Source organism: Carassius gibelio, chromosome A6 (assembly GCF_023724105.1).
Source record: "Carassius gibelio isolate Cgi1373 ecotype wild population from Czech Republic chromosome A6, carGib1.2-hapl.c, whole genome shotgun sequence".
Lineage (NCBI taxonomy): Eukaryota > Metazoa > Chordata > Actinopteri > Cypriniformes > Cyprinidae > Carassius > Carassius gibelio.
Genome location: NC_068376.1, coordinates 18000070 through 18015602, shown reverse-complemented (window position 1 = coordinate 18015602; position 15533 = coordinate 18000070). Strand labels below are relative to the sequence as shown.

Sequence of the window (15533 nt, the reverse complement as noted above, 5' to 3'; positions counted from 1 at the left end):
TTTTATACAGAAATTCTTACAATATATATATATATATATATTCTGTTATATACTGTTATACGGACCGTTTAAATCCGTTGTAAGAAACATTTCCAATTTTTTTATGTCGCACAACACCCCTGTGTTTGAGAATGGAAGAGCCCGTTGAAACACAGATGGGTGATCCAACAGAGAGGTCGCGCATCGCAGTATTATTCATTTATTCCTGCAGCATTGGCAAGGTATGTGTAACTAGATTTAGTCTTTTTGCATTATTTTATTCATGACTAAGTAAATATTAATAAATATTTGGGCCACGAATTAACGACGTTTCATGTTCTTTGGAAGAGGCTATTGATGGCTACACTGATGCTCCTTAGCTATCATTCATTTGTCCGGATTATTTAAATATAGTGCCTTATATGGTGGCTTAAACTTTACTCTTAAACTATTGCGGATATATTATTTTATAATGTAGTCCTGAAATGTATTGTTGTCTTGCCTACCGACTGCCATCGATTAAGAATGACTTAAACAATGGTGTCGAGTCGAAGATGAAGATGATGTACAGTAGACGGAATTCAACCATGTGGTATGATGCTTTGATCTGTTTAATCGATCAAACATAGCTGAAAGCTGCTGTAAATGTCATCTGTGACTGACCCACCATTTCCATCCAATATTTCATCTATAGCATTCTCTGGCCTAGTTTAGGACTATATAATCATACATAACCACTGTGATGGAGTCAAGTCACACCACACTTTAGTTCACAAAAATCCACCATACTTTTATTTTTGCAGGTGTTTGTTTTTGTTTACATGAATGACTGTAGTTACGTCAGAAATTAGATCCATGAAAAAGGCAGAAATTAAAAGCAATCTTAAAATATTCATATTTAGTGATCTCAGATTGCAGGAATCGGTATTGCATCTTGTGACAAGACAACCATGAATTGTCAAGAATAAGTGTACCAAATTGTGTATCCTTTGCACTTTGTGTAACCCCTAAGATTGATGTATATATTTCAGAAATTCATTCAAATATGTTTGATTACAAACAAATATGTAAATAGTGTTCAGTCACATGTATTCATGTTTGTGAAGTATTGTTTAAAAATGTAGGGTTTGTATACCTATTACTATTTCTGAACAAGGATGCATTAAATTGAAATTAAAATGTATTTATTTAACAAAAATTTATTTTATTTGATTTGTTTTATGTATTGTAATATATGTTTGTATATTTCTCAGAAGATATTAATCCTCCTGTCAGGCTTTTATTGAAAATAGGAACTTGTTCTTAATTAATTTGCCTGGTTAAATAAAGGTTTAATAAAATAAAATAGAAATAAAATATAAGTGATAGTAAAGACATTCAATTTTCAAAATCTTCTAATTTCTGTTTAAAATAAATGCTCTTATTTTGAACTTTTTATCTATCAAAAACTCTTGAATATAAAATACATGCTTTTACTTATTATTTATTAAGTTTGTATTTTATACATTCCTTCTTATGATATACAGTTTCTTAGTATCTGTCTTTCTGTCTTGTTTGTAGTCAGTGGATGATATTCTTTGTTGAGCTCTCTTCTTGGACTAAGCCGCTGCTGCTGGAGTACATCTGTAGGTTATTCTCTTAACCGTCATCCCAGTTCTCCGTTCAATGCCTAACACTGCAGAAAGTGAAGGCGCCAAGGTATCTGCTAGGACTGATCAGGAGGCTCCATCACGGGCCCCGGCCAGAGAGGATGAGCGTGAGCGCAACTTCCTGAGTCCAGTGACGCATGATGCGCTGCGGGTACGACGGGCCTCCAGCGCAGAGCTCCAGCTTCCATGGACCTGCCCTGTAACACACTCCCGAGAGAAGTTCTACACCGTCTGCTCGGACTATGCCCTACTCAACCGAGCCCGACCCATTATCACATCTGAAGATGCACCACCGACCAATCCAGACACCACAGCTGCAACCCCTTCCCAGAGTCATTCGGGGGGAATAAGTATGTCTTTAGATGGGAACTGTGATATGGAGGTTGTGTCATCCAGCAACAAGCCTGTGCTGGCCTGGGAGATTGACACCTCTGATTTTGACGTGGTTCTAACACGGAAAGCCAGAACAAGTATGTCTTTCTAAAAAGGAAATATCCATCTCATACAGTATATATATATATTTTTTTTTTGTTTGTTTGTTTGTTTGTTTTTAGTTTTTATAATGTCACACTTTCTAGCTTTTTCACAGATTTTCAATGGGTTTTAATACCTGAAAATATAGATTTTTATATATTTCAGGATGGGGTCATCTTGTTTGAGGGTCTTTACCACAAAATTTTACCACATATCACCTTCAAAAATATATTTTGAGGCTTATGAACCATTGTTATAAAAAAAAAAAAAATATATATATATATATATATATATATATATATATATATATATATATATATATATATATACATACACATATACAGTCAAACCAAAAGTTATTCAGACACCAGATATATATATATATATATATATATATATATTTTTTTTTTTTTTTTTACTAGTGCATGCATTTATGTTAATGATGATAGCAAAATAAAGTAAACTGTGACATACCCAAAATTTCTTCATGCAGTGGACTACCAGTAAAATTGATAAATGTTATTTCAGACACTTTGACTTCACCATATTTTGCTTAAGTGTTATCTGACAGTTCTTTTATTTTATTACCATTGTCTAAACTATAGCGAATAAACTATGATAATGTGTGAAATGTTGAAGGTGTCTAAATGCATTTATGTTTGACTGTATATATATATCAGAAATATATATATCAGGGTCATTTTAAATCTATAAGCTGCTGAGCAAAAATATGCCAGGAAAATGAGCTCATACCGACCATCTGCTGTGGTTTATGTAACTCCAGCCTAGCGATGGCCTCACTGACACAAGTGACTCTTTCACATGCTCTTCACCTCATGGTGAACAGACAATGTTTTCATTCATAATTAATCCCAGATTTATAGAGAGGATGTATTCGAATTTTGCCATCACTCATTACTTGATCAAAAGAAGTCTAGAGATGTTTAAACGACAAGAGATCATCATCATGCTCTCTTTATTTGTTTAATAAAGCTTAACTTTGAGCTTCTCTTTATCCAAACTCCAGCTAAGCCTTTCTTCATTGCATTTTAAGAACCTAGTTGATCAAAGTAGATATCTTTGTGTAAATATGAACCAGCATGAGTCTAATATATTACTTCAAATGTTCTTAAAGGATGAAGTCTGTGTTGTTTCTCAGGTAATTTAAAGAAATTCAACTCTAAGAAAATGAAATCGTCTGACAGGCCGAGCAGAAACCTGCAAGATCTCCCGCCACAAGCTTCTCTGGAGGAGATCAAACAGAGAAAAGTCTTGGACCTCCGCAGATGGTAATCCACTCATTGGAAAGTGAAATGTGACTCAAAGAGTGCAAGTTTTAAAAAAAATGGCATTGACAGAGCTGTTCCTTCTGACATTCCAGGTACTGCATCAGCCGTCCCCAATATAAAACATCTTGTGGAATCTCCTCACTTGTCTCTTGTTGGAACTTCCTCTACAGTACTTTAGGTGCAGGCAGGTCTGTGTGTTCTTTGCTGAAATGTATGAACACATTTTTAATTTAATATTGAGAATTAAAGAATTCTCTAATAGGGCTCTGCTGGTTTAATGCATTGTGACTTGCCAAAACTTTTCAGAAATATACAAAGGAATGGGTATTTTTAGGAGCAAAAACAGCACATTTATTTGATGTATTTTAAGATTTCAAACCTGAAATTGCAAAGAGTAAATTTAAGCTTTGTTGATTTTTCAGTCTCCCACCTATGTCTCAAGAAGAAGCGCTGCACATACTTGGTTTCCAGCCTCCATTTGAAGATATTAAGTTTGGACCATTCACCGGCAATGCCACTTTGATTCGGTAAGATTACTCTATTTATTGCTCTTTAACAGTTTGGGTTCAAATTCATTAATACATTACCGTTAAAAGGTTTGGGGTCTTGAAAGATGTCACCTGTGCTCACAAAATGTGCATTTATTTGATCAAAATAAGGCAAAACAATAATGGTGTGAAATATAAGTATAATTCATAGCTGTATTCTATTAAAAGTTTTAATTTCCGTGATGGCAAAGCTGAATTTTCAGCAGCGACTCCAGCCTTAATAAATCATTCTAATAAACTGATGTGGTTCCTATAAACATTTCTTAATATTATCAATAAAAAGAAGAGTTGGGTTGCTCAATATTTTTGTGGAAACTGTGATATATTTTTTTCTGAATTATTTAATAGAAAGTTCAAAAGAACAGCAATTGTTTTACATAGAATTTTGACACATTTGATTTATTCAACAAGCATGCATTAAATTAAAGGATTATTTTGATTATAAAAATGTTATTGATCCCAAAGGTTTTATTAGTGTTGTACATTATCTAGTTTTATATTGTTGCAGATGGTTCAGACAAATCAACGATCATTTTCGTGTCCGGGGTTGCTGTTACATTCTGTACAAACCTCATGGGAAGCACAAGACGGCAGGAGAGACAGGTGTGTGAGTTTGAATCGTTTTTCATAAGACAGGAGTCTGCAACAGCATATTGTTTTACAAATAGACTTTTGATGTAATTTGTTGAGCAGACAGTATTTCAAATGTAATATCCAGTCTATAAATATTTTCTTTAGCTTTCTTTATATATTATAAGGGCATATAAGGTACTTTAGCAGCATGTTGTAGAGCATGTTTCTTCATTCTAGCTGAGGGGGCGCTGCTGAAGCTGACGCAGGGACTTAAAGATGAATCCATGGCCTACATTTACCACTGTCAGAATCACTACTTCTGTCCTGTGGGCTATGAAGCCACACCGCTAAAGGCAGCTAAAGCATACAGGTATAATGTAGAGCAACTTTGGCTTTCATTCACTGCTTTATTAATTCAGGTTAGGTTGTTAATGTTGAAAGAAAAAAAGCTAATCAATTAATTTGCACTTACAAAACATAGATTTGATTTTTTACGTACATTTTCTGTGTGCCAGAAAAGGAAAACTATTAAACTCTACTGCTTTTATAAGACCCTGTTCCTCTTATCAAGAATTAAGCTGATTTCTTTCTTCATTTTTTTTTTAAAGGGGGCCACTGCCACTTAATGAGATGGAGCACTGGATACTTATTGGTGAACCAAGCAGGAAACACCCTGCAATCCACTGTAAAAAGTATGGTTCATTTTATGGAATGGTATTACATGGTGAAGTTATGAGTATATATCTCAATGCTCAAATTCTGACCTTTTTACTATCAGATGGGCAGATATTGTGACAGATCTGAACACTCAGAACCCAGAATACTTAGACATTCGCCACATAGAGAGAGGCATTCAGTATCGCAAAACCAAAAAGGTAAGAACTTCAGGACTATGGTGATGGTACTTCTACAATAATCTGAATATTATAAAGAATTATGTGTCTGAATGTCTGCTGTAAAGTATAGAAGCGCTAGACAATTCTTGATCTCTTCGTAGGTTGGAGGCAATCTGCATTGCATCATGGCCTTCCAGAGAGTCAACTGGCAAAAGTTGGGACCGTGGGCACTGAATCTGGAAAATCTGAGGCATGATCTCCACCATCAGGCACCAGAACACAGAGGTCAAGCTGCGACAGAGCACGGTTCTGAGGAGCGAGCGGTGAAATGCCTGGGTAGGTCCCTCAGTACGGGGAACAAGTCTGACAGCGCCTGGAAGCGTTTGTCCAACACAGCAGAGTACAGGCACAGAAGCTCTCCAGACAGTGACCTAGATGAAGACATAACTGACTAAATCTAAAATGTCCAACCCTCCTCTTAATAATAATAATAATGTTTGGTTTCAACCATTTAAACAAGAATATTTACCTTCCCAGGTTGTTAGCCACAGTGAAAAGTCAGAATTACATAACATAGATGAAGTTGCAAGCTAAATGGTGTGGTTAATGCTCTGGTAACCATAAGGATGGTTTGATGCCCATAAGGAAGAAGCCATAAGCTTTTGTGGAGGACATCCCTGTGATGCCATCATTTTACAGCTACAGTATGTAAACAAATCCCACAGCCCTCAGTAATGTGCTATAAACTATTAAGTTTTAAAATACTTCAAAATGGCTCTCTCTCCAAGACTTTGAGTCACTTCCTTTAGGTCAAAATGCTGCTTTCTTTCAACTCATTATGGATAAATGAATCATCAAATGAATGTGCAGTTAACTTTACTAAAGGTGTGGTCAAATGTACCATTGTTATGCAAATTCTTGCAGGTGAAGTCCAGCAGTTTCATTAGGAATCCACACAATCCAGAATTTCATGTAATGGTGAATGATTTCCCCAGGTTTTACAGTTGGTTAAAGTTGGTCACACCGTGTTGACCAACAGAAAGTTGCTTGGGTTGAAAGTGATCGTGCTTAATATATTGCTACACTATACGCAGCGGACAATTTTTGTCTGCCAGAATTTGTGGCTGCACCTTAAGTGTACCAAGAACATGAAGTGAATATTTGATTTTCAGATCAGTATCATTCCATTTAAGTTATATGCTATTTGGTGGATTTATATGCTACTAATGGTACTCTTGATCATTGGAGTGAAGTATGGAGTGAAAAATGATATGCTCACAGAAAACACTACATAAAAGACTAGACTACACTACATTGAAGACTAGTTCTACTAATGCATAAACAAATGGCTTTATTAGTGTAAGTATAAAAAAATACAAACTAAGTCAAGGTCGACATAAAGATATCAGACCGTTTAATGATGTGACCATGTGATATTTCAGTGGATCAGATTCTGGTAATCATTAAGTGACATGGTTTAATAAGATGGTGCCATCTTATTGTAAATAGCAACTTGAAGGATTCCACTCATGTTCTTTGTCAAACACGCTGTGAGCTAAGATTGCATGATTGCTTCCATGTCATGTGGACTGTGATTTGTTATTTCTTTAACACAGCAACATCTTCTGTATAATGTTAAAGTCATCACAAATCTCATACTCATGTGAATCTAGTCTATTATTATTGTATTCTTTTTATTTATGAATAAAATATTTATACACCTTCGTATACATCACTGCATTATTTCAGAATAAACTAAATGATGTCATGTTGCTGTTTCAGCTCAGTTATATCAGCAGGACCAACACGACAGCAGCCACCTGTTGACAGAAAACAGATGTGTGTGAGTCAGCGCAACAGGAAAGAACAAGTCATAGTATATGTTTACAGTAAAGCTTATTTACTGGTACAAAAAAAAAAAAACAACCAATCCACAAAGCCCCTTGTTCTTTCCAGTCGAGACTTAGTTTGGCAAATGATGTCCGTTTCTCGTTTTTCCATCTGAAATAGCCACAGAACAGCCACTTACATTATTAAACTATTGAGACAAATCGTCAATTATGATCCAAGTAAATAAGTTCAGGGTTCCTACATTTTACCAATCAGTTTTCACGATTTTGCAGCCATTTGTGGTTAATGGATTATGATGTTTTATTTATTTATTTTATTTACACTACCATTTATATAGTCTCTTATGCATGCCAACACTAAAAACTAATATTGTAAAATATTATTACAATTTTAAACAACTGCTATCTGTTTTAATATATCATAAATATTATTAATTCATATGGTAAAGCTGAATTTTTTGCAGCCATTACTCCGGTGTTCATTGTCACATTGTGCTCAAGAAATATTTCTCAACAATGTTGAAAACATTAAGTAAATGAAATGTATTTATATAGCACGTTCCAAGACAAAAATGTAAATATATTCATAATATACTAAAAAGATAAATGCTTGTGCGGATTAATATTTTTGTGTAAACCATATTTTATTTGGGATTCTTTAAAGAATAGGAAGTTCTAAAGAACAGCCTTGATTTGAAATTGTATTTATTTGGATAAATAAATGCATTTTTTTAAAATCTGATTCCAAACTTCTGTCAAAAAAGAGAGAGAGATGGTGCAAAGCGCAATTATCTAAGATAGGGGATTTCTGTGATGAAATAATAAAATATAAATGTTTTTTTGTCTTCCTTCCCCTCTTGGTCTGGAAAATATCCTTTTAAAATGTAATTTTTCAATGGAAACACAATCAATGGAATTAATAACTTACTATTCCAACTTACTGATTAAACTTACCCGGTCTTGGGGTCCCATCCTTCTCCACTATTAGGGTAGACCACCCAGCTCAAATCTGCTTTCTTGTGTGACTTGGCTGACTCTAGAAGTGGTTTCACTAACGGAGCGGGACAGCAGTTCACCCCCACTGCAACCAGCTGTGAGGACCTACAAGCCACCTGAACCGCCTCAGAAAATCTCCTCCCGCTTGAAATATTCTGAAAGTCCTGAAACACATTCGTTGCATTAATAGCAATGTCTGACTCATTTGTTTTAATCAGAGCACAAACAACTGCACGTGTTTAATGACTTAAATCTGTTGCTAGATTTCATGAAATATAATGCCGTGTATGTAATTCATGGAAAGCGTATCCATTGATATCAGTCACCTTACAAGAAAAGGAAAGCCAGGCTTTAGCTTCTGGAAATTCTCGGAGGACTTCCACCAAAGCCTCCGCCTCTTTGAGACCTGGAATGGTCTCCATGGCAACAAGATCAGCTCCGGCTTTTACTAAGCACTGGATCTGTGGACGATGCCAGTCTTTCAGCTCCTAAAACAAAAGAGAGAACATGCACTTGAAATTCTAATGTGTTGGCAGATTGGGTGGATGGAGAGTTTAAGCCTGCATTACCTCCATTGTCATCTTGTCCTCATAGGCCCCTGTATACTCAGACCCATCATGTAAAAATGCCCCATATGGTCCCACTGAACCTGCAACCACAGGCTCTCTTCTGTCTTCTGCGGGAATTCATTTAATTTAAGATTCAATTGTAGCTGGTGTCTCTACATTTTCTCCAGAAACTAGACAGAATGCATGATTTAGTAGGCTTGCAACACACCTGATATGGGTGAGTGAGACAGGAACTCACGGACGGTCTCTTTTGCCAGCTGAACCCCTGATATTATCATCTGCTGAGCCTCCTCAGGCCGGACACCAAGATATTTCACGAATCCCTCAATGCTGGCCTGATATGTGGCTGTTGTTATGACATCAGAACCGCTTTTAAGAAATCTATTAAAACAAGTCAAATCGATCATTCATTAAATATGAAATAGTTCTTAGAAGTCATAGAAGAGGCATACAGAAATAATAAATGACCGATAGGATAGAGAGAATTTAGGTTCAAAATGATAACATGTACATTACAGTATCACAGTAAAATTAGTCAAATTGTGAAATAGCTTTACTTTATTATGTTTGTACTGATGTGTATGCCTTTTTACAAATCTTTTTTCCATAGTTTGCACTTGTCTTGGCATTCAATGTGGACAGCAAAGAAAGAATTTCGTTGTACATGGAATCTTGTTTTCCTCATTGTGCGCATGACAACAAACTCTTTGAACTTGAACTTGTTTGACAACTCAGATATACAGAACATAATGAAGCCTGTAATAACCTGAAATGTACGTCCTTAATGGCCTGTGGGTTTGTATGCAAAATCCTTGCACTCCATAGGGGATCTCCCTACAAATTAAACATATGCGTGATTTAACATGTGATTGTTAACAACACGTTTGTGTAATAGTAACGTTACCAACCTGCAACCGAAATCCACTTGCTTCAAGTTCTGTCGCCAGACCTCCGTCTAGAATGAACGGACTGGTTTCCATTTTGACAGATGTGGTTCGTGGAAATACCTTTCAAGTGTAAACCTCAACTAAACATGAAATCACTTTTGAAATAACGTTATAGCAAAAGACCTTTGTCTCTCATTGTTACAGATTTGCAGTTTTTTAAGCTAAACATAAATTTAGAAGCACGCTACATTGTATACATTGTAACTAATTGCTTAACAGTTCTGGTAAACAGTAACACTGAAGCGAAACCAGAGTCAAAGTCCACACACTATAACAACAAACCCATGTGCGAGTGGCAGTTGGCGGTAAAGGTCAGAAACTACTACTTCCGGGTTACAGTAAGACTCGTATAAGCGAAGTACTGGCTCCCTAAACGTCTGTTTACTCACCAGACATCCATATCGAAAGCAGCTGAATGTTAAAAACCTACGGAATATAGTTAGGACTTCGCAGGAGGTTACGTTTTGGTACATTATTTTATCTGGCGGTAGCCCGTTTGATGTTGTTGCTATGGTGATGGGACTTAATAGCGAGGCTAAAGGAAGACAATCAACCGTCTGTTAAACAACAATCAACAAATATAATCGTACCTTTACAGAAATCAGACATGGTAAGTGGGAGAGTATGTGTTCCAGTCTTTAGATATTAGTAATAAAGGACTGAAGTTGAACTGGTATGATCATGAATGTTTGTTGGGGTTTGGGCGAAAGTCGTTTGATTTTTAACAATGTGTTGTTGTTGTTGTTGTTGCTATTTTCACTGAAAGAAACTCAAGTCACATAAACCACTGAAATTAAATGTGTTGTGTGCACTAAATATAAATACCATATGTACATTCTCATGAATACATCTCATGTAAACTGTAATAGAGCGATGTATTAAGTCATAGCCAAGATTTCGTGTCCACTGGCTCTTTAAATCCCAGTTAAATGAAGACGAATTCATAATAAGTTACAAAGCAAAACAGTTTTTAAGCAACTAAATTGTAAACTAATTTTCACCGGTCTTGGCGGTCTGAATGCGCTCATTTAATCTGCCACTAGATGTCAGTATTTGACTCCTTAATGTTCTTCGAGAAACAAAAAAAGTTTTCGAAAGAAAGCTCAGGCTTCGTTTCACTGACTGAATGTAGTTTTGGCAAATTTCTGTAATCTGTTTTCTAACTTGATTTAAAATCTAGCTGTCTGGCTTCAGGCTCTACAACAACAAACTGAAGATGGAGGATGCCATTTGCCACTGAAATTAATTGAAATTATAGATCCAGTTCAGCCAGAAGCTTTAATGTCATTAAGTTTAATAATATGCATTTAAAGTGTCATTAGCTCAACAATCTAAGCCTTGTTATTCTGTGGGTAACAGGATACTTTCACCATCATCTTCTTGCTCTGTTGTACTCCTACGCTGTGTTTATTTTCCAATTCCCTTTTCTGTCTCCTTAAGTAGTGTACATTGATCCATCTCCATGCAGACAGCATGAAATGTTTGCAGTGATAGCATAGGGCAACAGCAGGTGTCTGAGAAAGTCTTCGCTTCCAGAAGGTCTCTAAGAGGAAAGCCCTATTTTTCAGAGTGTTAGAGGTGGCAGATAAGCCCAGTTATTTCCAGTTCAATCTGGCCGGGATCATTAACCAGGAGGCTGTGATTTTTTTTTTTTTTTGGAATGTTCATTTAGAGACCCCTCATAGCTCATTGATTTATACCTTCATTTCATTCAAATTAAAACAAGACAAAAAAAAATAAGTTTTTATGTCATTTTCCCTTAAGAACAACAGATAGGAACTATTTGCAGAGCTCAGACTGGGAAAAAAGCCTCCAAACACCACAGTAGTCTTGATCCTGAAAATGTAGGATAGTGTTTGACTATTATTACGGTAGTTGTTTCTATCATATTTTAGTTACAAAGATGAGCTGTACCGCACAGTAAAAAAAAAAAAAAAAGATTTTAGTAAAAAAAAAATATTGTTGTCTTGCTTTTCAATACAAATGTCTAAACACTATTAAATTAAGATACAATTACTTGAGCAGCAAATTGACTTATATTGACTTAAATTGGCCTGATAGATATTAAGTTTTGTTTTCTGAAAAAAAAATTCAAAATGTAAGTTTATGCTTGCATCAAAAGTAGGTTTATGATTAAAATTAGAAAAAATATCTGTCAGTGGGGTAAGAAAAATAAACTTTATTTTATTTTTTAAACTTATTTTTCTTACCCCATTTATATTTTTTCTTGTTTTAAGCATAAACCTTCTTTTGATGCAAGCATTAACTCACATTTTGATTTTTTTTTTTTTTTTTTCAGAAAACAAGACTTAATATCTTTCAGGTCAATATAAGTCAATTTGTCTTAATATTAAATTTTTCCAAACAACATTTTACAAGAAAAAGTAAAAACCTTAAGTTTTTATCTTTAAAGAAAATGTAACTTGATAAAAAAAAAAAAAACATACAGTAATAGAAAAATAAAGACAAACATCGTAAGTAACATTTTTAGTATGCGAATTGTTTGTTTACTGCTGCTTTGTGTTTCGGCAGTCTTCACGTTTATTGCTGACTGGTGGGAAGGTCTCAAGGATGTGATAATAACTACAGGTGTCAGTACAGCACCTGGAACTTTTAGCTTTGACACCAGACTTCATCGTAGAAATCCTAATGGGACACTAATAGAGCCTCCAGATATGATGTATGGCTTTTCAGAGCTGTGCCTCAGCATATTTGTACAAAGAAGGCAGTTCATTGTCAATATTATCTCTGTCACAGCTGACTGAGGGGTAAAAATAGCCTGTGTTTGGGGGAAGAGGCCCTGTTAAATTTAAGATGGCTCAATTACATTAAAGGGACTCTCACTGGGTCTTTGATGAACGAGAAAGCATTTGTGTTATGTTACAGATACACTAATCTACCTGTTATTAAATTAGTTAGGATAATATGATGCCATATTTGGGCTCAGGGTTGACATGTTGCCTCTATGAATAAGCCAGCACATGTCCTGGAGGGTGGATGGCATAGTGGTTTGGAATGCAACATAGTTAAAGCACTGCCTACTGTCGATGATTATCTGCCAGTTATTATGAATATTCATAAGTCTTTTGAGTATATTTGCTTGACTTTTGATTTCCACTAAACAATAAAAAATGATCCGATAATTTCTCTGATGATTATTACATGGGCTCAGTTATGTGCCCCTGAATCACAGCCTGCTCTGTGCATTTCACCCACAAGGTGGCAATCTGCATGGGCAGAGATCACACCAACATGCTCACGCTCCATGTTTTGTTCAAGGGCACCTCTGGGTCTGTGTCAAGGTGATATCAGATTTTAATTCTTTTTAAAATACTCATGGAATCTTGGCCGTGACTAATATTTATTTTTATGCACGTGGCAATATCCTCATGGTCCTGCTTTAGAGCAATGTTAACATTTTTTTTTTTAGCAATTACAGTGCCTACAGTGAATATTTTATTAAATATTTATCACATTCATTTGTATTCAAAGCAGTATTTTTGTCTTTACCAGTTTTCAATATATACAAACAATTATCCACACATTATGATATATTATAATTGTTGTGTAATTATAATCTTATATGCACTATTCTATGTTGTTATTTTGTTTTGCAAATGTGACTGGAATCACTGGATACGAAAAACTAATTGTTCCATTACTACTGAAGACAGCTGATGTAGTTTTTTACTTTATCACTTAGGACATTGTATTTAGTTCTAGAATTTAATTTCAATTAATTTAATGTATTATTTGTTTAGTTTTTAATGGCTTGTTTTATTTTGCGAACATGGCTGGATATGACAAAGTATTTCAAGTATTTTGAAGTATTAAGTAGTTTTAAGTATTTCGTTATTATGGTATAGAGCTTTTATTGCTTGTCACTTTTTTGACTTTGTATAGGGTTAGGACATTGTGTTAGACGATTTGGTTATTTTGTTTTGTATTTTTATTTTGTTATTTTAGTAGTAAAAATAGAATGGGGCGTTCTAAAAACTCCTGAAACAAGATCTCCCCAGGCCCCATGAGCAGCTATAGCGTTAAAGACACTTCCTTATCACAGGGCCACACACAACATTTCCAGGTTGGCCCTCTAATGATGACTCTATGAATTTAAAATATATTATCTGGAATCTATTGATCTTTTGATAGTTTCTTGATTTGTGCAGCCTTAAATGTTTGCACGAGTGTGTAGTGCAGTAGCTCCAGCAGCTGGATGACGGCTCCTGATTTGCAGCGGAGCTCCCTGGTTCAGGGTCTGAACCTCTGACTCCGCTTGTTAACAGGCCCAGCTGTCCGTCTGTCCTGAGGAACAGAGTGCGGCTGTTGTGTCCAAGCATGAGGGTCAGATCACTGACATTCCCCTGCCGTGCCTGGTATGATTGTGTGTTTTGTTGTGTGTGTTGTGTTATGCATAGGATGAGCGCTTTGCCTTTCTGGCTGAGTGGTATGACCCCAGTGCTGCTCTCCTGCGACGATACCAGCTGCTCTACTACCCTAAAGATGGCTCCGTGGAGATGGTGCGTTCCTATACTCCGATTTCAGACTCTGACTTCTTTTGCTATGTTTGAGATTTGTCACCATTCACATGCATGCTTCTCTTTTTACATGCATGCTTCTCTTACATAGTTTGATATGAAGAACCAGCGAACCTTCCTACGGAGGACCAAGTTTGATGAGATTCATCCAGAGGATCTGTTTGTTGGCAACCGAGTCAACATCTTTTCCCGTCAGCTGAACCTCATAGGTTACGGGGATCAGTACACTGCCAGCAAACTGGGCAGTAAGAAGGAGAGGTACTTTTTAAATTTTAAGGCCACTTTAACTTGTCTTTCCAAACCTGCATGATTTTCTTCTGCAGAACACAAAAAAAGATACTTGGATGGATGTCACATTGATTTCTGTTTTCTGGCCAAAAGAAAAAAACAGTGAGATATATTAATGTTTCACAGACGAAAGGTGGCCATACAGGTTTGGATCATCATGAGGTGGAGGAAATTATGACAGAATCCCTTTATCCCTTTAAAAGAATAGTTCTCACACACACACACACACACAAAATAAATTGTTAAAAGTAATCAATATGACTTAAGCACAATCTTACAGATACATCCAAATCTTCTTAAGTCATGCAATAGGTGTGTGTAACAAACTCCTCCCTTCTAGTAAGCTGTTAAGGGAATTTTTCACCCTCAGGTGGTTCCAAACTTAAGTTCTATGTGCTTCTTTCTTCTGTTAAACACAAAATAAGATATTTTGATGATTGTTGATAACCAAACAGTTGCTGGTAGCCATCGACTTCTTGATAAAATATCTTTGAGCTTCTCACACATTGAGTTGAACTGAAAAAGAATAAGATCAGTCTAAAAGTCACTGAGCAATGATTACTGATTTAATGAGTCAATGCTTCCTTTTCATCTCTTACATCAGTCGCATTCACACTGTTTCCTACTGCTCTTCCTCTCCTTTGAAATTCACGGTGACATGCCATGAATATAAATTTGGGAAAGATTACAGAGGGACAGACTCAAGTATATTTGAACTGGCTACTCGAATGACTGCTGTTGAATAGTCAATTACATTTTCAGTGACTTATTAGTATGTTTATCAACCAGCTTTGTGTGTGCCTCTTTGTGTGTGTGAGTTTGGCATCTTTGTCTTGCATTTTATATAGGATTATCTCTCAAAAAAATCTTCATGCTATAAAATGATATGAAATAAGAAATATAGGGTTTCAAAATCCAATATATGCGCACACACACACTCAGCCACTCTCTCACTAAAACAAATTACTCTAAACATGTTCCATTTTAGATTATATAA

At 35.7% G+C, this 15533-nt stretch overlaps 3 protein-coding genes across 6 annotated transcripts in view; 2 read left to right on the top strand and 1 right to left on the bottom strand.

Annotated features, from left to right (window-relative positions):
- Positions 1-66: 66 nt before the first annotated feature.
- LOC128015586 (basic immunoglobulin-like variable motif-containing protein) lies at positions 67-7076 on the top strand. Of its 2 annotated transcripts, none has more exons than XM_052599527.1 (10): positions 67-221; positions 1540-2098; positions 3262-3391; positions 3484-3579; positions 3814-3918; positions 4448-4542; positions 4750-4882; positions 5121-5204; positions 5291-5387; positions 5510-7076. In XM_052599527.1, the coding sequence occupies exons 2-10, from the start codon at positions 1645-1647 to the stop codon at positions 5801-5803; spliced, it is 1488 nt and encodes a 495-aa protein (XP_052455487.1). In that variant the 5' UTR covers positions 67-221; positions 1540-1644; the 3' UTR covers positions 5804-7076. The 2 variants fall into 2 exon arrangements, with proteins under 2 accessions (XP_052455487.1, XP_052455489.1); XM_052599529.1 differs by lacking the exon at positions 67-221 and adding an exon at positions 237-571.
- On the bottom strand, positions 6687-10010 carry zgc:172121 (uncharacterized protein LOC337599 homolog). 2 transcript variants are annotated; one of them, XM_052599532.1, is made up of 8 exons: positions 9672-10010; positions 9530-9597; positions 8972-9144; positions 8764-8870; positions 8521-8682; positions 8153-8358; positions 7276-7349; positions 6687-7168 (listed from the first exon to the last, which is right to left on the bottom strand). In XM_052599532.1, exons 1-8 carry the CDS (start codon positions 9741-9743, stop codon positions 7104-7106), a joined length of 927 nt encoding a protein of 308 aa, XP_052455492.1. In that variant the 5' UTR covers positions 9744-10010; the 3' UTR covers positions 6687-7103. The 2 variants fall into 2 exon arrangements, with proteins under 2 accessions (XP_052455492.1, XP_052455493.1); XM_052599533.1 differs by having other exon boundaries at positions 8764-8867.
- Positions 10011-10049: 39 nt separating this feature from the next.
- The window catches only part of LOC128015587 (nucleoside diphosphate kinase 7), a 31568-nt gene continuing 26084 nt past the window's right edge, over positions 10050-15533 (top strand). The window contains exons 1-3 of one of the 2 annotated variants that reach the window (XM_052599531.1): positions 10050-10320; positions 14129-14230; positions 14340-14506. In XM_052599531.1, coding sequence (XP_052455491.1) covers positions 10318-10320; positions 14129-14230; positions 14340-14506 — 272 coding nt within the window. In that variant the 5' untranslated portion in view covers positions 10050-10317. The remainder of the gene's footprint in view (positions 10321-14128; positions 14231-14339; positions 14507-15533) is intronic. The other variant, XM_052599530.1, reaches the window with a different exon arrangement.